This window comes from Nilaparvata lugens, chromosome 4, assembly GCF_014356525.2.
Source record: "Nilaparvata lugens isolate BPH chromosome 4, ASM1435652v1, whole genome shotgun sequence".
NCBI lineage: Eukaryota > Metazoa > Arthropoda > Insecta > Hemiptera > Delphacidae > Nilaparvata > Nilaparvata lugens.
This window is the reverse complement of record NC_052507.1, coordinates 13,621,993-13,639,789: the sequence shown is the minus strand read 5'-3', so window position 1 is coordinate 13,639,789 and position 17,797 is coordinate 13,621,993. Positions and strand designations below refer to the sequence as shown.

General features: G+C 34.6%; 1 protein-coding gene across 14 annotated transcripts in view; it reads right to left on the bottom strand.

Moving 5' to 3' along the window:
- Positions 1 to 17,797, bottom strand: part of LOC111044004 (homeobox protein homothorax) — a 400,612-nt gene that overhangs the window by 237,063 nt on the left and 145,752 nt on the right. For all 14 annotated transcript variants that reach the window (XM_039426696.1, XM_039426698.1, XM_039426701.1 and 11 more), the window contains one exon: positions 2,985 to 3,117. In XM_039426696.1, the coding sequence (XP_039282630.1) occupies positions 2,985 to 3,117 (133 nt within the window). The remainder of the gene's footprint in view (positions 1 to 2,984; positions 3,118 to 17,797) is intronic.

Genomic DNA, 17,797 nt, shown 5'->3' with positions numbered 1-17,797 from the left:
TTAAGATAGAATTTTGTATGTAGTCTAACATCAGAGAAAATATGTCACTTATATTTTTCACAGTACAAAAATTATTATTGTATTTCTCTATAGTTTCACATTGGAATTAATAAGAACAATAAACAAAACTTGTAGTACCCTTCAATAAATTGAAACATTTTGAAAACTTTAAAACATTTCAACAAAATATACAAAACTTGTATGACAAAATGTTAAAATGTTTTAATAAAAGGGTACTGCAAGTTTTGTATATTGTTTTTATTAAGTTGAATAAAGTAGCCCATCAAAGTGAAGTGATTTCACATTGGAATATTATGATTTTGTTTAAACTTTGAGTATTCAATCTGAATCCACTTTGTATGTAGATTAGTCCATGTCGTATGATTCTAGGACATTTATAGTTGAGTGTATTCTGTATTGAATTTTCATAACATTAATAAGGAGCCTTATTAAATACCGATATTTTTTAGGAAATAAATTTATTTTGAAAGAATGATAAATACCTCTTGAAAATCCACTTGAAATTTTATTCCATTTCCCTTCATTTTTGAGGATGATGCCCATATGAGCTCTTGGCTTGTGCATCGGTAATAAGACGGTTGATGATGAGAGATGATCGGACCTACAGCCTTAGGTGGGCTCCGAACCACATTGTAACCATTATTCTTCATTTTTTCATTGGAAAAATCTTTCATTGGTTATACATTGTTCTTCAATGAAATTCAAGCCAAAATTGAAGAACTATAATAGCCTACATCTAGCAAACAAGTATTCTTCTCTTCTCTGTTACATTCTATACTCTAGTATAGAAGATACATTCTAGTATGGAATATTACATAATATACTCTTTGCCTACGTATTATAAACTGATTCCTTGTTATGTCTCATTTCCGAAAAAATATATTATAGGGGAAACATGATATGGATAAATGATAAAATCTGAATTTATTAATTAATTGCAAGCCTAATTCGAACCGCTCCCACCAGAATTTTCAAAGACTCTCAAGCCTGGAATGATGATCCAGGTATAATATTAGGTTACTAGATCCTCGTGTCCGTCAGGTAAATTATTCAACGAAATCCGATACTTTGGAGAGGAAATATGTAGTTTAATGAGTACTAGCAACAGTGGAAAGATAAAATGCAAATCTCTACGAATTTCACGCATCGACTGACTAATTTATGATTTTTATTTACATTTTTTATACAGAGAGGAGCTAATGTTGATATTATCTCTGTTTTTATGTTGCATGAGGCGACTTACAGAGAGTCACTCAAGTTACCATTATAGAAAGATAGTATATTCAACTTAATAACTTCTTTCCTGGTATCATTTTTGTCACATCATAATATGTAAAATAGATTCCTTTTTTCAAGGTTTTTAAACTAACACTTCCGAGCTACAACTTCATCAATTCTCATATATGAGTAATATAAATCTAGTCTACTTCATGAGTTGAATGAGTATATATGAGAGATAGAATGGAAAAAATCTTTACTTGGCAGAGTTTTATCCCCGTCTCTCTACCACTAAACCGAGAAATAACCAAAGAAATAACGAAACAAAAGTGACCGCAATCAATTGAGGAGTTTGAGGAAACTAGTAGAAGAATGGAAAGTTATCAGTTGCTTAGATGCATTGAAACGTAATTATTACCAATTTCGCGTTTAATTGAAGAAAATTACACATTATACTAACAGAAGACTAATGCAGACCACAATCAATTGAGAAGTTTAAACTAGTAGGAAAATGGAAATTTATCAGTTTCTTAGATACATGGAAACGTAATCATTACCAATTTCGCGTTTCATTGAAGAAAATTACACATTATACTAACGGAAGACTAATGCAGGAGGATAAGGGTCAATATTTAAGACTAACAACGTTATCCCATCTTAATTCGAATTTATTGCTGACATAAACAAACTTTGAGCGGCAATAAAATCGACATGCGGGTAAAGCTGAACAGGTGAGATGGATTTATGGCCAGATACAAAAATTATGAGAAAGTGGTGAATATGCAAAGAGAATGGATAGAAGATAAAATTAGCTGAAAGCTGAAACTTTGTGTTGGGTATGCGGGTTGTTTAAAAATTTGATGGAATAAGTTGGTCAGAGAGGTGGATGCATGTGATTTCCGCCATCTGGAGGAAAGTGAGCTTTTTCAATTTTTTACAAGAAAAAAATTTATTCAACAAGATGGTATATGAGTTGAGGATGTACAGTAAATTAAATTTCATGTTTATGAAATGAGGGAAATTGACGGAAGTTTGAAAGAAGAAGACTGAATAAGACGGTAAGAAAACTGAATCCCTATCATGATCTCATAGTTTTAGGATGAGATGTGTTTTGATCAAATGAATTGAAAAAGAAAAATGAATTGAAATTCTCTTCCGTACACCTCAGGTGAGAAGAACAATCTTGTCATCAATGAAAACACACTTCCCTTGTTATTTACCAATTATTAATCATGTGCTGACTTTATAACATAAATCACACAATAGCTCAGCCGACCTGAGTGAAAACAGTCCCATCAGAACGCATGGGAATTATATATTCACTGTATCGGGCACGTTTACTGATACTGATATGAGAAGTAATCCCATTTTACAAAGCTAAAGCTCTCACTCTACAAACAATTTGATGAGAGAGGTTGAAATATTTGGATAAATTTACCAAATTTGGGAGAGAAATAGTACAAGGTATTCTTAGTTTTTCTCCCACGATCTGTGCTTTATTGTAAGAAAAGAATGAATAGATACATAAATAATCAGCATAAATAGAAATAAAAATCTCAGAACCCTTTTTGAATTACTTTATCACAACATGTTTCAACATAGAATAATTCATTTAATTGTGATAAAATAATTCAAAAAAAGGTACCGAAATTTTTATTCCTATTTATATTACAAGTAGCAACAGAAAAGAGACAATATTCAGTTATTGTATGAAAAAAATATAAATTCAGATAAGATTAACTTACCAGGGTCGTTGTGGTCGAGACTCTGCTGCGAGGGGGGTTGCTGGGAGAGAGGGCCCGGCGTGCCCCCTGACCCCGGGGACCTCACGTCGTCGTTGCCGTGCCCCCCGTACGATAAGGATGACGAAGGTGGTCTCTGTTCACACAAAAACAAAAAATACATAAATTAGCAACAGTTGAAGATTGAAAAAATATACCAATTATCTGGAGAAAGAATATCATTTAACAGGTTTTACGATAAATAGTCATTTACAGTTACAATAAACAGGTATTATTATAAACAGTCATTTTAGATCAGATTATTGATACTTCATATATGTATAGTACCTACTATGTAGGATTGTATGGAGATTATAGAATAAGTAGATTAAATACAACTTATAGACTGAATAGACTGTATTATAGAATAAGTAGAGTGAATAGAATAGAATGACTTCTCGTTTGATGACGTGGTATAAAACAGCATCTACTTATTACAGCCAGGTCATGTCATATTATACAAACAGTTGAGAGTATTATAACATGGTTAAAATATACAAATAGAATACTGTGAACAACTTGGGCTAAATTTGCTCCTAATGACGTTTATCAATAAAACGTTTACTATAATATTATATATAAATAGTGTATTTTATTATGTATAGTTTATGATACAGTATTTTATTTAGTGTATTAATGTGATGATAAAATTATACAATTTTGGGATTCCCAGATGTAATCGATCTGAGCAATGATCGTAATATATGAGATTTGAGATGTGAAGCTATACCTTTTTTGCTAGTTCTCCTGTTTTGAAAAATATTATTTTATAAGAAGAGTTTCAATGCATCAACAGTTACAAACGCCTTAGAAGAATGTATTAAAACGATACTCTGAATTGAATATTTGATTCAAATGTCGCTTCATATTGATCGTATAAATTCTTTGAACCGGGTTAAAAATTGTTGTGAATACAGCATTCCTCCCTCCATTGAATTGACGAAGCAGGCCATACTCCAAACAAGTTTGGAATCCAGGCCCTACATTATGATACCTGACAAACTCAATGCCATATTTTCATATTTTTCTGAGCGCAACCTCGCCGCGATAGAAAGGAATTTTATTTATGAATAATTCAAGCGGTTACATAAAAAATGAGCCTCATCTTGAGCAAGTGATCTCCATAGTTCGGTGGAGCTTGGTCCCTCAAGGGTTGAGATAGTGAGCGTGTTGTTGGGGAGAGAGGGATGCTGTGAGTGAGAGAGAGGGGATCAGAGAGATGTCCCAGGAGATGAGACGACACGACACTTCACTTAGGTGTCTGCGACAATTCGCCTGTACACTTTGGCGGCACCATTTATATTTCAGATAACAAGAGACACTGATATCTACTTAGGCGCGTAACTGATTTTTACAACAGAATGTATACACAAGCACGGTCAGTTTGAGATCTGCCCTCTCACTTCCTCGCATTCCAACCATCAATGGATTTCACTTGTTTCAATCAGGACTCCATGATCACTCATCCATTCATCAATACTAGTTCCATTGGTTTCTATCTTAGTCATTCAAATTATTGATAAGTACGAGGCCCTTTGGATGTTCTTCACAGCATTCTGAATGGATTTGAATGTCTCATGACGTATAGTAGTTTCAAGACTAGAACTCTAGACTCTTTCGAACAGGAAAGTGAGTGCCATACGTAGATTTCAGCATAGAGAAAATATAGCATAAGTTATAGGAACTTATGCCATCTTTGCTCTATGATTTCATATATGATAAGTACGAGGCCCTTTGGATGTTCTTCACAGCATTCTGAATAGATTTGAATGTCTCATGACGTATAGTAATTTCAAGACTAGAACTCTACTCTTTCGAACAGGAAAGTGAGTGCCATACGTAGATTTCAGCACAGAGAAAATATAGCATAAGTTATAGGAACTTATGCTATCTTTGCTCTACGATTTCATCTATGATTTCTTATCTATTATAACTATATCAATGACTCAGCTCTGTTTTATCATTGCACAACTGTTTAGTGGCAAAGATCTTCATCGCGACTTACTCGTTCTTACACTATTGATATTTTTTATTATTAGATAGACATCCTATAATAAACATTTTTCCTATAAATATTATAAACACAAGAATAAACAAATGCATACATCTAAATCTAAGGGAACATACAATAAAAATCCATGAACAATAAACTTGAAAAATGCATGGAAATTTTGGCTGAATCTCTTTAATCGATCAATTAAATGATAGGGATTTACAGTAATGATTATCACTCAGCTGGTAAATTGGGCCGGGTAACGCGAGTTGTCAATCGAAAGATCTATAAAAGTGAAGGCAGTGGTGTTCACTCTCACTCGCACACGCAAACACATGCGTTGAACGAAAGGGTTGCAACGATGAAAATAATATTGATAATGTGTGTGTATAGGTGGAAGCGTGTGCCAGCAGACGGTTAGGTGGGTGATATTCAAAAGTAAACAATGAGGAAACTTGGCAACAGCGCTCGCGCGGTAGGCGTGGCCTAGCAGGTGAATGGTTGTCATGGTAACTGATACACGCTGATCGTTAATTAGGGAGTAATTCAGGTGCAAAAAGCCCTCTTCTCACTCCAGCCAGTATCGCTCTATCTCGTTTCAGTATCGGATGGTCGGTTGGTGACCACATGGCCCAAAGCTCACTGGCACGTTCCCACCTATTAAATCAAGCCGATCAGAAAAAATGTCGTCGATTAAAAAACAAGCCAAGCTACCGAAATCGCTATCAGTTACTTCGGCCCGTGCACAAGATCGGTTCCAATACATCCGGTCTTCATACGGTTTCATCCAGCTATTTCAATGAATTTTTAATTCAAAGCCGTATAGACTACTTTCATTAGAATCAGAGAGTGTATATTGCATTGCAACGATTTAATTAGATTTTATAATCTCTGTTTAGAATGAACTGTTTTTTATAGTCATATTTTGAATGAATGAAGAGGAATGTATTCAGTCCAAGAAGCTCCGAGGTTTTATTACAACTCATTTGATTAAATTCACTCATGTGAATTAATATTAAAATCAATATAATATTCAAATTAATATCAATATGACAGGAAAAATTTCAAATATTCCTCAGTCAATCTAAACTAAAAGAAAACGAAACAATATTATGGAAAATGAATAAATAAAATCTGTCCAGCTAAAGATGTATTTAAACATATCAAAGCATAAACGCATTGACTAAATAAACAAAGAATAGCTTGAATCTGTGATAAAGGTTAAGAATAAGTGATCCAGACTTATATTTTCATCAATGATATGCATTACTGAATTTTAATTACTATCTTGGAGCACAACTCATTTACAGCTTTTTCTGGGCCGAGCCGTTGATCAGTGAATGAGGATGAGGAGAAGGAGAAAGAAGATACAATAGAAGGATGAGAATGATAAAGAAGGCAGCGGCCGTATAGTGGCAAGGTCAGGTCTCAAATAATAAATCATCACGCCGCTGCCTTCATAATATCGCGCGCGCGTTGTTGCCATAGTTCCTTCTTCTCTATTCTGTTGTTGGATGGAGGAGGAGAAGGAGATGGATGAGGTGGAGGTGGTGGAGAGTAGTTCCTACGTCACCACATTGCTTCAGTTTCTCAGTCTCGTTTATCGTCTTGATTGAAATTAATTTAAAATATTTCTCAACACGTTGTTTGTGTAAACGGCTTAAATAGGAGCCAGCCAGCAACGAACTGACGAATATTGTCTCCACAAGCGTCTCAATTAATCCTTCACTACACACACATACATACAGACACACATGCCTGGTTTTTAATTGCTGTCTGCTCCAGAAGTGGCACAGCATTGTCTCAGTCTCACAGCGCATGCGCATCACACCAATTCTCTTCACACCCGGCAGCCTAATAGCGGGTTGTCATAATAATTGGAGAAGTCGGTGATTGACTTCTGAACTTTCTTATTCATCACTATTTTGAATGTTCTTCTGGAAACAATGTGGATGAAAAATCATTTCTCTACTAGCCTACTATGAATAATTAGTTCTATATTTATCTGACCATCAAGATAGTTGAAAACTGCAATTATATCGCTACATTCTATTGAAATTGTATTTTCTATTGAAATTCCACAGTAGTTGTGAGTTCTATTCACATGATTAACTGCCATAGGGAATGTTCATTTATTGATCATTAAATAATAAAGTTGCTTTGATTTCAAGGAAAAAAGTCGATCTGGAAAATTGGATGGGATTCACCTATGCAGATAAACTCATTTCATGACGAAGTCAACTTTTTTTTGAAAGTGCTTTTCACCAGAACTTTAAAATCTGTGGAAGTGGCCAAGCTGCTTTTATCTATAACGTGTTGAAAAATTTGTATAACGGCCAAAATGAACAGCTAACAACAGCTTACGTCGCGTTGAATAAATTGAGGCAGTTGACGCTTTACGTGAAGACAATTTTCGTCAGCAGCGGACAGAAGCTAGTGGCTGTAAAATTTTATTAGTCGGTTCTCTCAGTAAATAAAATGCGCCCGCGTCTACCAAATGTTGGTGGAATGATTTTTACGACAGCCCTACAACACCGTCATAACGACACACGACAGCGATTTGCTTATCGGCTGAGAGGAAATTTTCTCGAAAAACGATCGATTCTATTTCCATTCGAGTGACAGAAATTGATAGTAAGCTTCAAAAATGAACTAATTAGAAAGCCGCCATTGGGGAGTCGATTTCAATTAGTTCGATAGACCCTGGAGATGATCGTAAAAGTGATAAAACTTATCATAAATAAAAACACAGAGGAAGCGAGACAGCGCATAACGATTTCCGAAAACGTTTACGAGCTTTCCTTGTCACACGGTAGACAGCGCCACGGTCTCAACAGGCTCTATTTACTACTGAAAGTGCCATTGAAAGGATTAGGGTGGCAGATAAGATGACGACGTTGTCCTCCCTATTTTCCGGACCTTCTCCCAAGGGATCTCTGCGTCCCTTTTTTGGTTTCACCCCAAAAGTACCGCAAACGGTTGAAATTCCTCAAATCGCTGCAAGTTTCAAAGTGAAAGACGACACAGTAGATAAGTGGGATGTGTAATGTTCCAAACCGTGAAAATAGTGTTTCATCAGGAACATTGTAATTGAAAAACACAAAAATTAAATAACTGAAATAAATATATGCATCACAAATATAAGCATCAACAAAGTACTTGAAAGATCACACAGTACAGCTTATTCTTGTCGAAAATGGTGAACTGTATGAAATCCCCCAGAAAAACTATAAGATGTTGACTAGTCTATTCGAAGACAATTTCGAATTGGATGAACATAATAGTGACTAAGTGTGCATAGTTCAATGCCTGGTAGAAAAATATTATATTCTGCTGATAAACAGTTCACTCAATATAGTTGACAAATAAGAGTTACAGCAGAGAAGAGTATTAGGGCACAATAGTTAGTTTAGTTTGAACTTCATTTAAACTATACCAAATCAATGTTAAATAAGAATACTAAGAAATTGTCAAAAGCCACAGATTTATTGATACTTAGAAAGACCCGTTTCGGTTGTTAAACCATTGTCAATCTCTGATAAATAGTTTATCAGACATTGACAATGGTGTAACAAGTATCAATAAATCTGTGGTTTTTGACAATTTCTTAGTATTTTTTTTTTAATATGAATAATTACCACAATAGCAACTTATCAACTACACACAAAAGCCAAATCAATGCGTGACAATAAACTTGAAACCCAGGAAAATATAATATTGTTTTCATCTAGAAATCCCGTTTGATTGGAAGGGAGAATCCTCATGGGACTCTGACAGCAATGAATAATCATAATCAGTCAGTGACTATAATATTGTTTGAACTGTATTCATGAAACAATTAAATATTGTTTGCCCGATCTTGAAGTTTTTATAGAAAACCACCATGGAATGGTGCTGATTCAAAATAACCTCTCAACACTGGAGCTATCTATGATATTATTTGTAATGTTTACTTATGTGAAAATTATTGAAGCAATTTTAATGATAATCGAACACAATGATGTCCATTACTAGCGGCTGAACAGGCACTCTCATCGATACTGTTGTCAGTTATCTCCGTCGAAACTCACCAAGTAACCGAGTTGTATAGGGACATTCCATACAGATGGACACTGGGCAGAGTGGTTGGCTGGGAGGGCACCAGCTAATGTATTTTACGTGTTTGTGAAGAGTATAACTGATAGTATAATGTCTTTGCATAAAGTACGGGTGTTATTAAGAAGGTGTAAACCGTAACTCTTAAATAAAATCTATACAAATCTAATACAGACTGCAATGTTGTTCCCCAACAGAGAATGAAGTTTCAGGATTGAAAATTTTATTTGTAACAGAGAAAAAAGAAGCAACTGCGGTACCCGATAGCTGATACATATCATAGTCATGTTTCAGAGTTTCTAAAATATTTGGAACTACAAAGGTTCACGCTCATTGATTTTTTTATATTCGATCTAACAATTTCATGAGCCTAGAAAGCAATAATACATTAATTTCAAGGCAAAGTATTACTACATTGTTAAAGAATGCTAGAGTTTTCCAATATTAAAGAGTTGATTTTGAATGGAATCATGATTTTGAATCCTAAAATTCACGAAAATGAACGTGTTGATTAATGTGCTAGTGATTAATGGTAATTTATTGAAGAATGACCGACCGTGCCACATAATGTAAAGTGTTCAATTAGTTTTGTTCCAAGAGGCAAAGTGTAGCTTAATTTGTTGAGCCACGCTCTACTGCAGTAACAACAACTAAATAACCATCAGCTACGTAATCATCAAGGAATTATAGCACAGTGTGCGCATGCGCATGTGAAAAGGTGAGCCATCCTTGATGATTGTATGGAGGAGAAGCGAAAAGAAAGAGTGGAGTGTTGACGATGAGGCAAAAGTGTACCATGGAACCATCTGGTATGCGATACTCGTCTGCTCGTCATGCTCTCTGTTCTTTTCTTTCATTCTTTCTTCATTTCTCTCCATCCTTTTCCCCTACAACTCTTCTACCTAATGACGTTTTGTATCACTTCCTTAATTGGATGCGCATACCTTCTTTTCCTCGCACCATTCCCCAACAGTAAAGCTACAGCTGTTTTTATTTATTTGCCCTCAACAGTCTTACCACTCTCTATCAGCTCCACGTCATCGTTTTCTCCAAAAATAATTTACATAACGAGGCTTATCCTCTCCATGTTACCTGATACCCCACAAAAAACCTCTATCGGCTATTTACATGTAAAGTATACGGTCTCGTATGTACAGGAACGAGTGTTCTGATTGAAAAATGTTCAGCCTTTGAACATAATTTGAGCACATTATTGAATGCCTTTTCCATCAAATACCTGTTTGCTCATTGAAGCTGAAGAAACGATTCGGAGAATCTCAGATATGAAAACGAACCTTCAGTTCTCATGAAACCAACTTTCAAACTTCTCTCCTCTATCACTCAAGTATGCATACATTAACAATTGTGAAATCTATTTCTCCGAATACTCTCACAGTTATCCCAACCTGAGATAGAACATGAATGTATTGAGTTATACGGAATGAAACTCTAGGCCAGTAGGCCTACCCTTAATCTAGTATCGAGTTCACAGTACTACGATAATATTCCCCCATTAACAGATTTTTTTCCATGAAAAAATCATCAACATTCTTCATCTTTTTTCGAAACACCAATATAATATGAGGAAGTAATTTCTATCAGTAATTTTCGAGCAGATGTCTATAAACAATAAATAATTTGTTATCATGAGCATCAAATCTAATTTTTGCTATCCATATTGGCTTCCAGTGAAACCAGTCTGGGATCATTTTGCTAACTGGATTATTTTGCAAAGAAAAATTGGGACATTGTAATAGTATGAATCTATCATGGTATCTACTGTTAGGAATGAATCTATGAAAAACTGTATGAAGTTATGAAACATTCCTGTGTTTGAAATATACCTAGTAGAAAAGGGACGGAGAGAATAACTCTGGATGCAGATAAATTAACAAGGAGTTATATATTATATATTGGAAGGTATGAATCTATGAAAAACTGTATGGAGCTATGGTAAACTTTCCTGTATTTGAAATATACCTAGTAGAAGAAGGAAGGAGAAAATAACTCTGGATGCAGATATATTTAACAAGGAATGGTTATGAGAGGGGTGGAAATTTCGTGGGGTGTATGAAATATTAAAGCTAGATAACACGAAGCATGAGTGTCGTGGTGCGTGTGTGTGTGTCTGTGAGTGCGGCAAGTCGCAAAGGAATTGGTTGTGTTGGTGCCTTATGCTGTTCCTTACCGAGCATCATGAATAATTTTCGCCGTAAACAAGGCCTGCCTGTCAATCAGTGTCACTCGACATAAATATTTCCCTTGCCGAAGAGACATTCCGCTCATGAATTCGCCATAAACATCGCGCAGACAGCTTCGGCGTCTCTCGTGGGGTCTCAGCACACCCCGGTGGGGGTCACAGCAGACCCCAGCGGAGTGTGATCACTTTGACCTCCTTTCTGGGATGTGCGTGATGTCACAGTAATTAAGTAAGTCGGCATCCCCGGAAGATAAGTGGGTGCGTTCAGGACATTTCTCATTCAACATTAAAAAAATCTGTCCCATAACAATTATTGTATTGCTTATAATATCAGCATCACAAGAATTACAAGGAAGTTTGCAGAAACAAGAGTGTTAAGTTATTCAATTTTTATATCATTCTGACTCTATTGTTCTGTGATTCTTGTCGCAACAAAAAATAATAGACAGTTTAGCCTAAAAAATAATCTGGTCATGCTTGAAAATTTGATTTTTGAAACATAATTTCGGCAAGATTGAGCAATTCAGAATGGAATGAATATTTTCATATTATTATCGATTTGTTTGAATATTACTTATTATTGTGATAGTATTGGTGGAATTGAAGCCGTATATAGAGCCCTCCCTCTTCTAATTTATGTGATTAATTAATAAGTAATCTTATAACTGTGTTTAACTTATGACATTAAATTGTTTAATATTGAATTTCATGTGTGAAATAAATATTTGAGTTGAAGTTTTCAATTGAATGAAGTGATTACAATAAATTGACTTACAAATTTAGATCTTATAATTTATACTCTTCCATAGTTGAGAGTGATATTCTATGTATAAATAAATGAATAAATAAATTGATAAATTAATAAATTAATAAATTGATAAATTAATAAATTAATAAATTGATAAATTAATAAATTGATAAATTAATAAATTGATAAATTAATAAATTGATAAATTTATAAATTGATAAATGAATAAATAATTTATGTTCAACCAGGAATCATGAAGTTCACATCATTATATTGTATATTTATGTAGGAACTCTGTACAGTATAAGGTCCGAGGGCGTATATACACTAAACAATGACAAACCCTAAGAGGGCGTTATATGAGAAAACCGGAAAGAAATTTTTTCCTCGTACAGTCGATTAAACTTTCAAATGAGACCCAGTGCAGAGTCGGCATGGAGATTGGAAGTGCCTCAGCATACAATACAAGAATGAATCACGTATTTTGGAAACTCTAAACAGCTCTCCTAATTTTAAATTGAGATTTTGTTTTTAATAAATATTTCAGACGTTTCATGAATAACAATGATAGTTATTAATGTATTGATATTCCGGACTGACTCTCAAGTTGCACCACAGCATTATGTTCCGTCGTTGTAGAACGTAGAGAATTTTATGCTTTTGGATTGATTCTAATTATTCATGTTTGAACGTCAAATACTACTTCTTACTTCTAAGTAATTGATTATCCTATTTAAAATATTCTATATCAGAGAAGATTGATAAAATATTTAAAATAAATAGCTGTTTTATTATAGAATAGCAAGTACAGTATATCAATAGAAAATATCAGCCCTATACTCTGCTATAGTTAGGTCCACATTATAATGGAAGTGGAGAAAGATAGGAGAACAACATTGCCGATCCTCTGTCTTGTCAATGCCTTCTATAGACGGTAGCTGATACAGGTTTATTGATGTAATATTAACTGTTCATTCTCGTTTAAAATAATCAATTATATTTTATTAAGCAGGAAATTATATTTTTCAATAATTTCATAATTAAGATGAAATATTTTGTTAATTAATTATCAATTCTACATTGTTGAAAGACGATGTGGTAACAGAGCAAAGGGAGAAAGAGATAGCGCTATCCGCTTTGTTGAATGATAGACAAGGATAGTAATACCATTGCTAATCAAACACTGCCATTTTAACGTGGACCTCACTCTAGTATCAGTCAATCAGTGATATTGAGTTCCACAAACAGTTACTTACCGAGAAAATACAGGAGAAATTTGATCATTTACAAAGATGAATCTACTATGCAAATGAGAAGATCAAGAAGATAAAATTTCTGAGCAATACTATGATTCTGGAACCTCTATGAATGCAAAAAGTATTAAAACGAGGGAACCTGATACCTCATCCACAAGGACTAATCAATTATGTGAGAAAGAAAATGAGTATGACTGAACGAGTGTTCCAATATTCAATCGTTCGATTGCCTCCCTGTGAGAATACTTTCAAGTAGAAACTGATATATTGCATGCTTGCCAGGTACACGCACTTCTACATGCAACACGCATCTCATTTCAAACGCAACAAACGTCCACGCATCGTCAGTTGCAATTAAAGCAATGTTATCGTCCCTCCTACAACGAATTATGTCTGGGGAAAATAATCTATACTCAATTATATGCTTCTCTGATTCATTCATCAAAATATCTTGAAGATTTTCTAAAATAATATCGAAAATATCCGAGTGTATAATTGAAATTATATGACCTTTTGTGTAGTTGAGAAGTTGATATTGTGGTAATTATTCATATTGAATGAAAAAGACTGAGAAATCGTCAAAAACAACTGACTTATTGATAATTAGAAAGACCGGTTTCGGTTATTACACCATTGTCAATCTCTGATAAACTAAAACTAAATACAAGAGCAGCAGAATTTATACTAGTAGGCGAGTACTGCTATTGGTCAAGGGCATGAACGCCTGCCATTGGCCCAGCTAGACAGTCTCCTGTCTCCTGAAATTATATGAGGAGATATCGCAGTTGCTTTGTGTGTGAAGCTGTTGTGGTATTTTTCCTTGATGGAAAACACAAATAAATATTGTCAACCACTTTTGATGTACCTAATCTAAACTAACTACGTTTATCAAAAGTGATTGACAATTTCTATTTGTAGTTATTATCAAACGAAAATCACAATTAAATGCTGTAAATCACCCCGAAGACTTCTGCTACTGCAAATATAATTCTTGTATAGTAGCACTCATCGAATTTCCATCTTGCTGTTTACCCTGTCAATATAACAGGTTTCCTAATTTTCTTACTTTTTGCATTCATAGAGGTTCCAGACTCATAGCATTGCACAGAAATTCTAGATTTTTGATCTACTCATTTGCATAGTAGATTCATCTTTGTGAAAGAATCAAATTTTTTCTGTATTCTCTAAGTAATAAATAACTGTTGTGGAACGCAATAACCACTGATTGACTGATTAACAATATTGACTGACTCTCACTTTTTGTGTAGTTGAGAAGTTGGTAATTATTCATATTGAATGAAAAAAACTAAGAAATTGTCAAAAACCACAAATTTAATGAATAAAAAAAACTAAGAAATTGTCAAAAACCACAATTTTTTTTGATACTTAGAAAGACCGGTTTCGGTTATTACACCATTGTCTTATTACACCATTGGAGTTTATCAGAGATTGACAATGGTGTAATAACCGAAACCGGTCTTTCTAAGTATCAATAAGTCTGTCGTTTTTGACAATTTCTTAGTCTTTTTCATTCAATATTGACTGATACTATAGTGAGGTCCACGTTATAATAATAGAATTTTCGTTTAATAATGATTGTTCATTAATTAGCATTTGAAGGAATGCAACTTCCAATTTATTCCCATCTATTTCTATTTGTTGTTTTTCATTATATAAGGAGAATTAATTCAACTGAAATTATTGATAGAGGCCTTAAATTTGAAGTACGGATTTTAATGGTAGGGGATTGGAGCTTACAATATTTATCATGTACTTTATTTTAGTCATGAAACTAAATCCAGCAATTTGAACTGGTCCAGTGCTGATTGAAGTGTCTTGTGTCCAGTGAAAAGCAGAGCAGTGGAAATGAGTGAAACCCACCTGTGTAGTACAGTCATAAGCAGTGTACTAATAATATTAGAATTTGAATAGGAGACCCTATGGAGGATTCTCTTGTATGGAGCATTTATTAGTATTATAGGACATAAAAAAGTTGCTCATTAGTCCCTAGACTAGATAGCAATGTATCGTTGAATAAATAAAAAAAATGAAACAAATACATGACTCAAGACAATACTCTGGTTTTCTCAAAAAAGGCCATTTCATCCCACTGCAATTATACAGAGGAACAAACTCAACCACTTTTCCAGATTCCACGTTTATAAGAAAAGAGAAAGAGAACTGTTTGAGTTTCAGTGGGTTTTCAGCTGTCACGTCTCTGTCGAAAGCTAAGTGACGTACAATTTATGGCTGGAAGGATAATGACAAAGCAGGCCATTGTCAGTTTTCAGGTAGAGTATTTTGTCAAAAACTGTAAATGATTTTCTAAACATTTTAATGGGCCGGCCATAAATCTTGGCTCGTCTACTTCTTCTGTCTGAACTGGTGCTAACGTAAAGTTTTTTCTGCTGGCACCTTTCTCAGTCAATAGAATTCGAATTCACACGCCCTTCGTTGTAGCAAGCTTTGTATCCCATAATGATGCCGTATTATTCGACGAAATCTTGTCTTTCAGTCGTGAAACAGTTCCAACTTCAAGGTGGAATAATTAGAATTACTTTTTGGTAGGTTTTCCTCCGATAACACTCCTCTCTTATTTTTTTCTCTCAGAGTATTCCACTCCTACCAAAACTTGTCAGTGTCATCACCGCTCTCTCACAGCTTCGTATCTCTCAAACATGCTCTTCCAATATTTCACTCGCTTGTCAAATATACAAATTACATTCACCATAAATGTAAAATCGGTAACACTCAACTAAAGTATATCTGGAACAGGAGAGGTAGATTGCCTCTCTATAGCTGATAGGTTCTCAATGGTACACATAGTTCATAGAAGACATTTAACCCTACAGAGACACACTTAATTTATGCTAACACAGTAGACACACTGGGGTGTTGAACACCCCAATTTAATTTTGCATTTTTCTTTGAAAAATATGAAAAAACAAGTATTTAGACCATACTTCATCATTTCTGAATCATTCTTGTTCCAAGTGCATACAGAAATCAAAAGTAAAGCACTGCTTATCAATATTTATACTAACTTTAGAAGTACGTATGTTCCGCCTAAGTGTTGGAGCTCCTAATCCGGTTTGAACGAATGGCTTGATCATCGCCAAAGACAACTTCATCAAAAACTCATGTTTCTTCATTTTATTGAATTTCAAGTTGTAGAGAATCAGCATTTATTCCAATCTGATCCATCATCCCATACCACATTCGTAGTGACAATAAAAGTAAATCTTTGTAATAAAAGTTTTTGATAAAAGTCCTACGTAAAAGACACTCTGGGGTGTTAGACACCTCAAACGAAAAACAAGATGAGTTGGTGACCTTGTAGAATGCTATTACTGACTGGAAGTGGTGGAAAGTAGTTGACAATACTACAAACCTAATTTAGACTGGGCATAAGTTCCCATGTGTTTGATATTGTCAACTGCAGAACAGAAAAAAAATCCCTGGGGTGTGAAACACCCCAGTGTGTCTCTTTAGGGTTAATATTTAGAAAATTATTGAATATCATTTTTAAATACTTTATGTATTTGTAAATACGTGAATATTAATGATCATCTCATGAATGGAAATATAGAATTTGTAAGGATAATCCTTCAAAGATTATAGTTGGAATATTTCGAGTCTAAAAAACGATCAGTGATGTATGTACATCAACAGAACAATCAATGAATAAATAGCCAGTACAAATGAACCATCATTCTCCAATAAAAACTTATCATGGAATAGAATCTGGAATGTTCGAAAGTAGAGCGGACTAGCTCAAGACATAGCCAACACTATTACCCAACTTGAACGAATTAGGTTCACATTTGCCAGCAATAGGTGGCACACTTGTATTATACAAAACATCAAACTGCATCGTCTAATTGCAATTCAAGGGTCAGTTTCAAATTGACGGAAATTATAGTTGCTCGTTTCTGACAAAAAACCTGCGGGCGAAAACAACATCAACCCGTAATGTAGGAGAAGGGTTTAGTCTGAGGAGGAGGAAGAAGAAGAGAAGGAGGATTAGGAGGAGAAGGAGGAGTTGGTTAGGGCAAGAAGGGTTTCTCCGTTGATCTCTCTTTAATCGTCTTTGCTTGCAGCCTGCAGCCAAACCTAGCTATTCGGTCAAATGACGCAGCGCGAGTCTTTCGCTGTATTCCATTACTAGACTACTCAAAGCATGCCACAATGAATTTCAACCTCCACTAATGTATTACTGTTCGAGTATCATCAGCCTCTAATCATAACACAGTATGTATAACAACTCTAGTTCATTAGAAAACGAAGTCCCGAATAGTAGAGCACACTTAAACTCGATGATAGGCCTACATTATAAGTATGTAACATACTTACTAACTTACTTGAGTAAGATTTTCTATATTAGTAATGGAATAGAGCACGAGATGGTAATCAAGAAAGGCCAAACTTAACATTTTTGAAATTATTCTTGAAATTCATTTATCAGAGCAAACAAAACTATGGTCG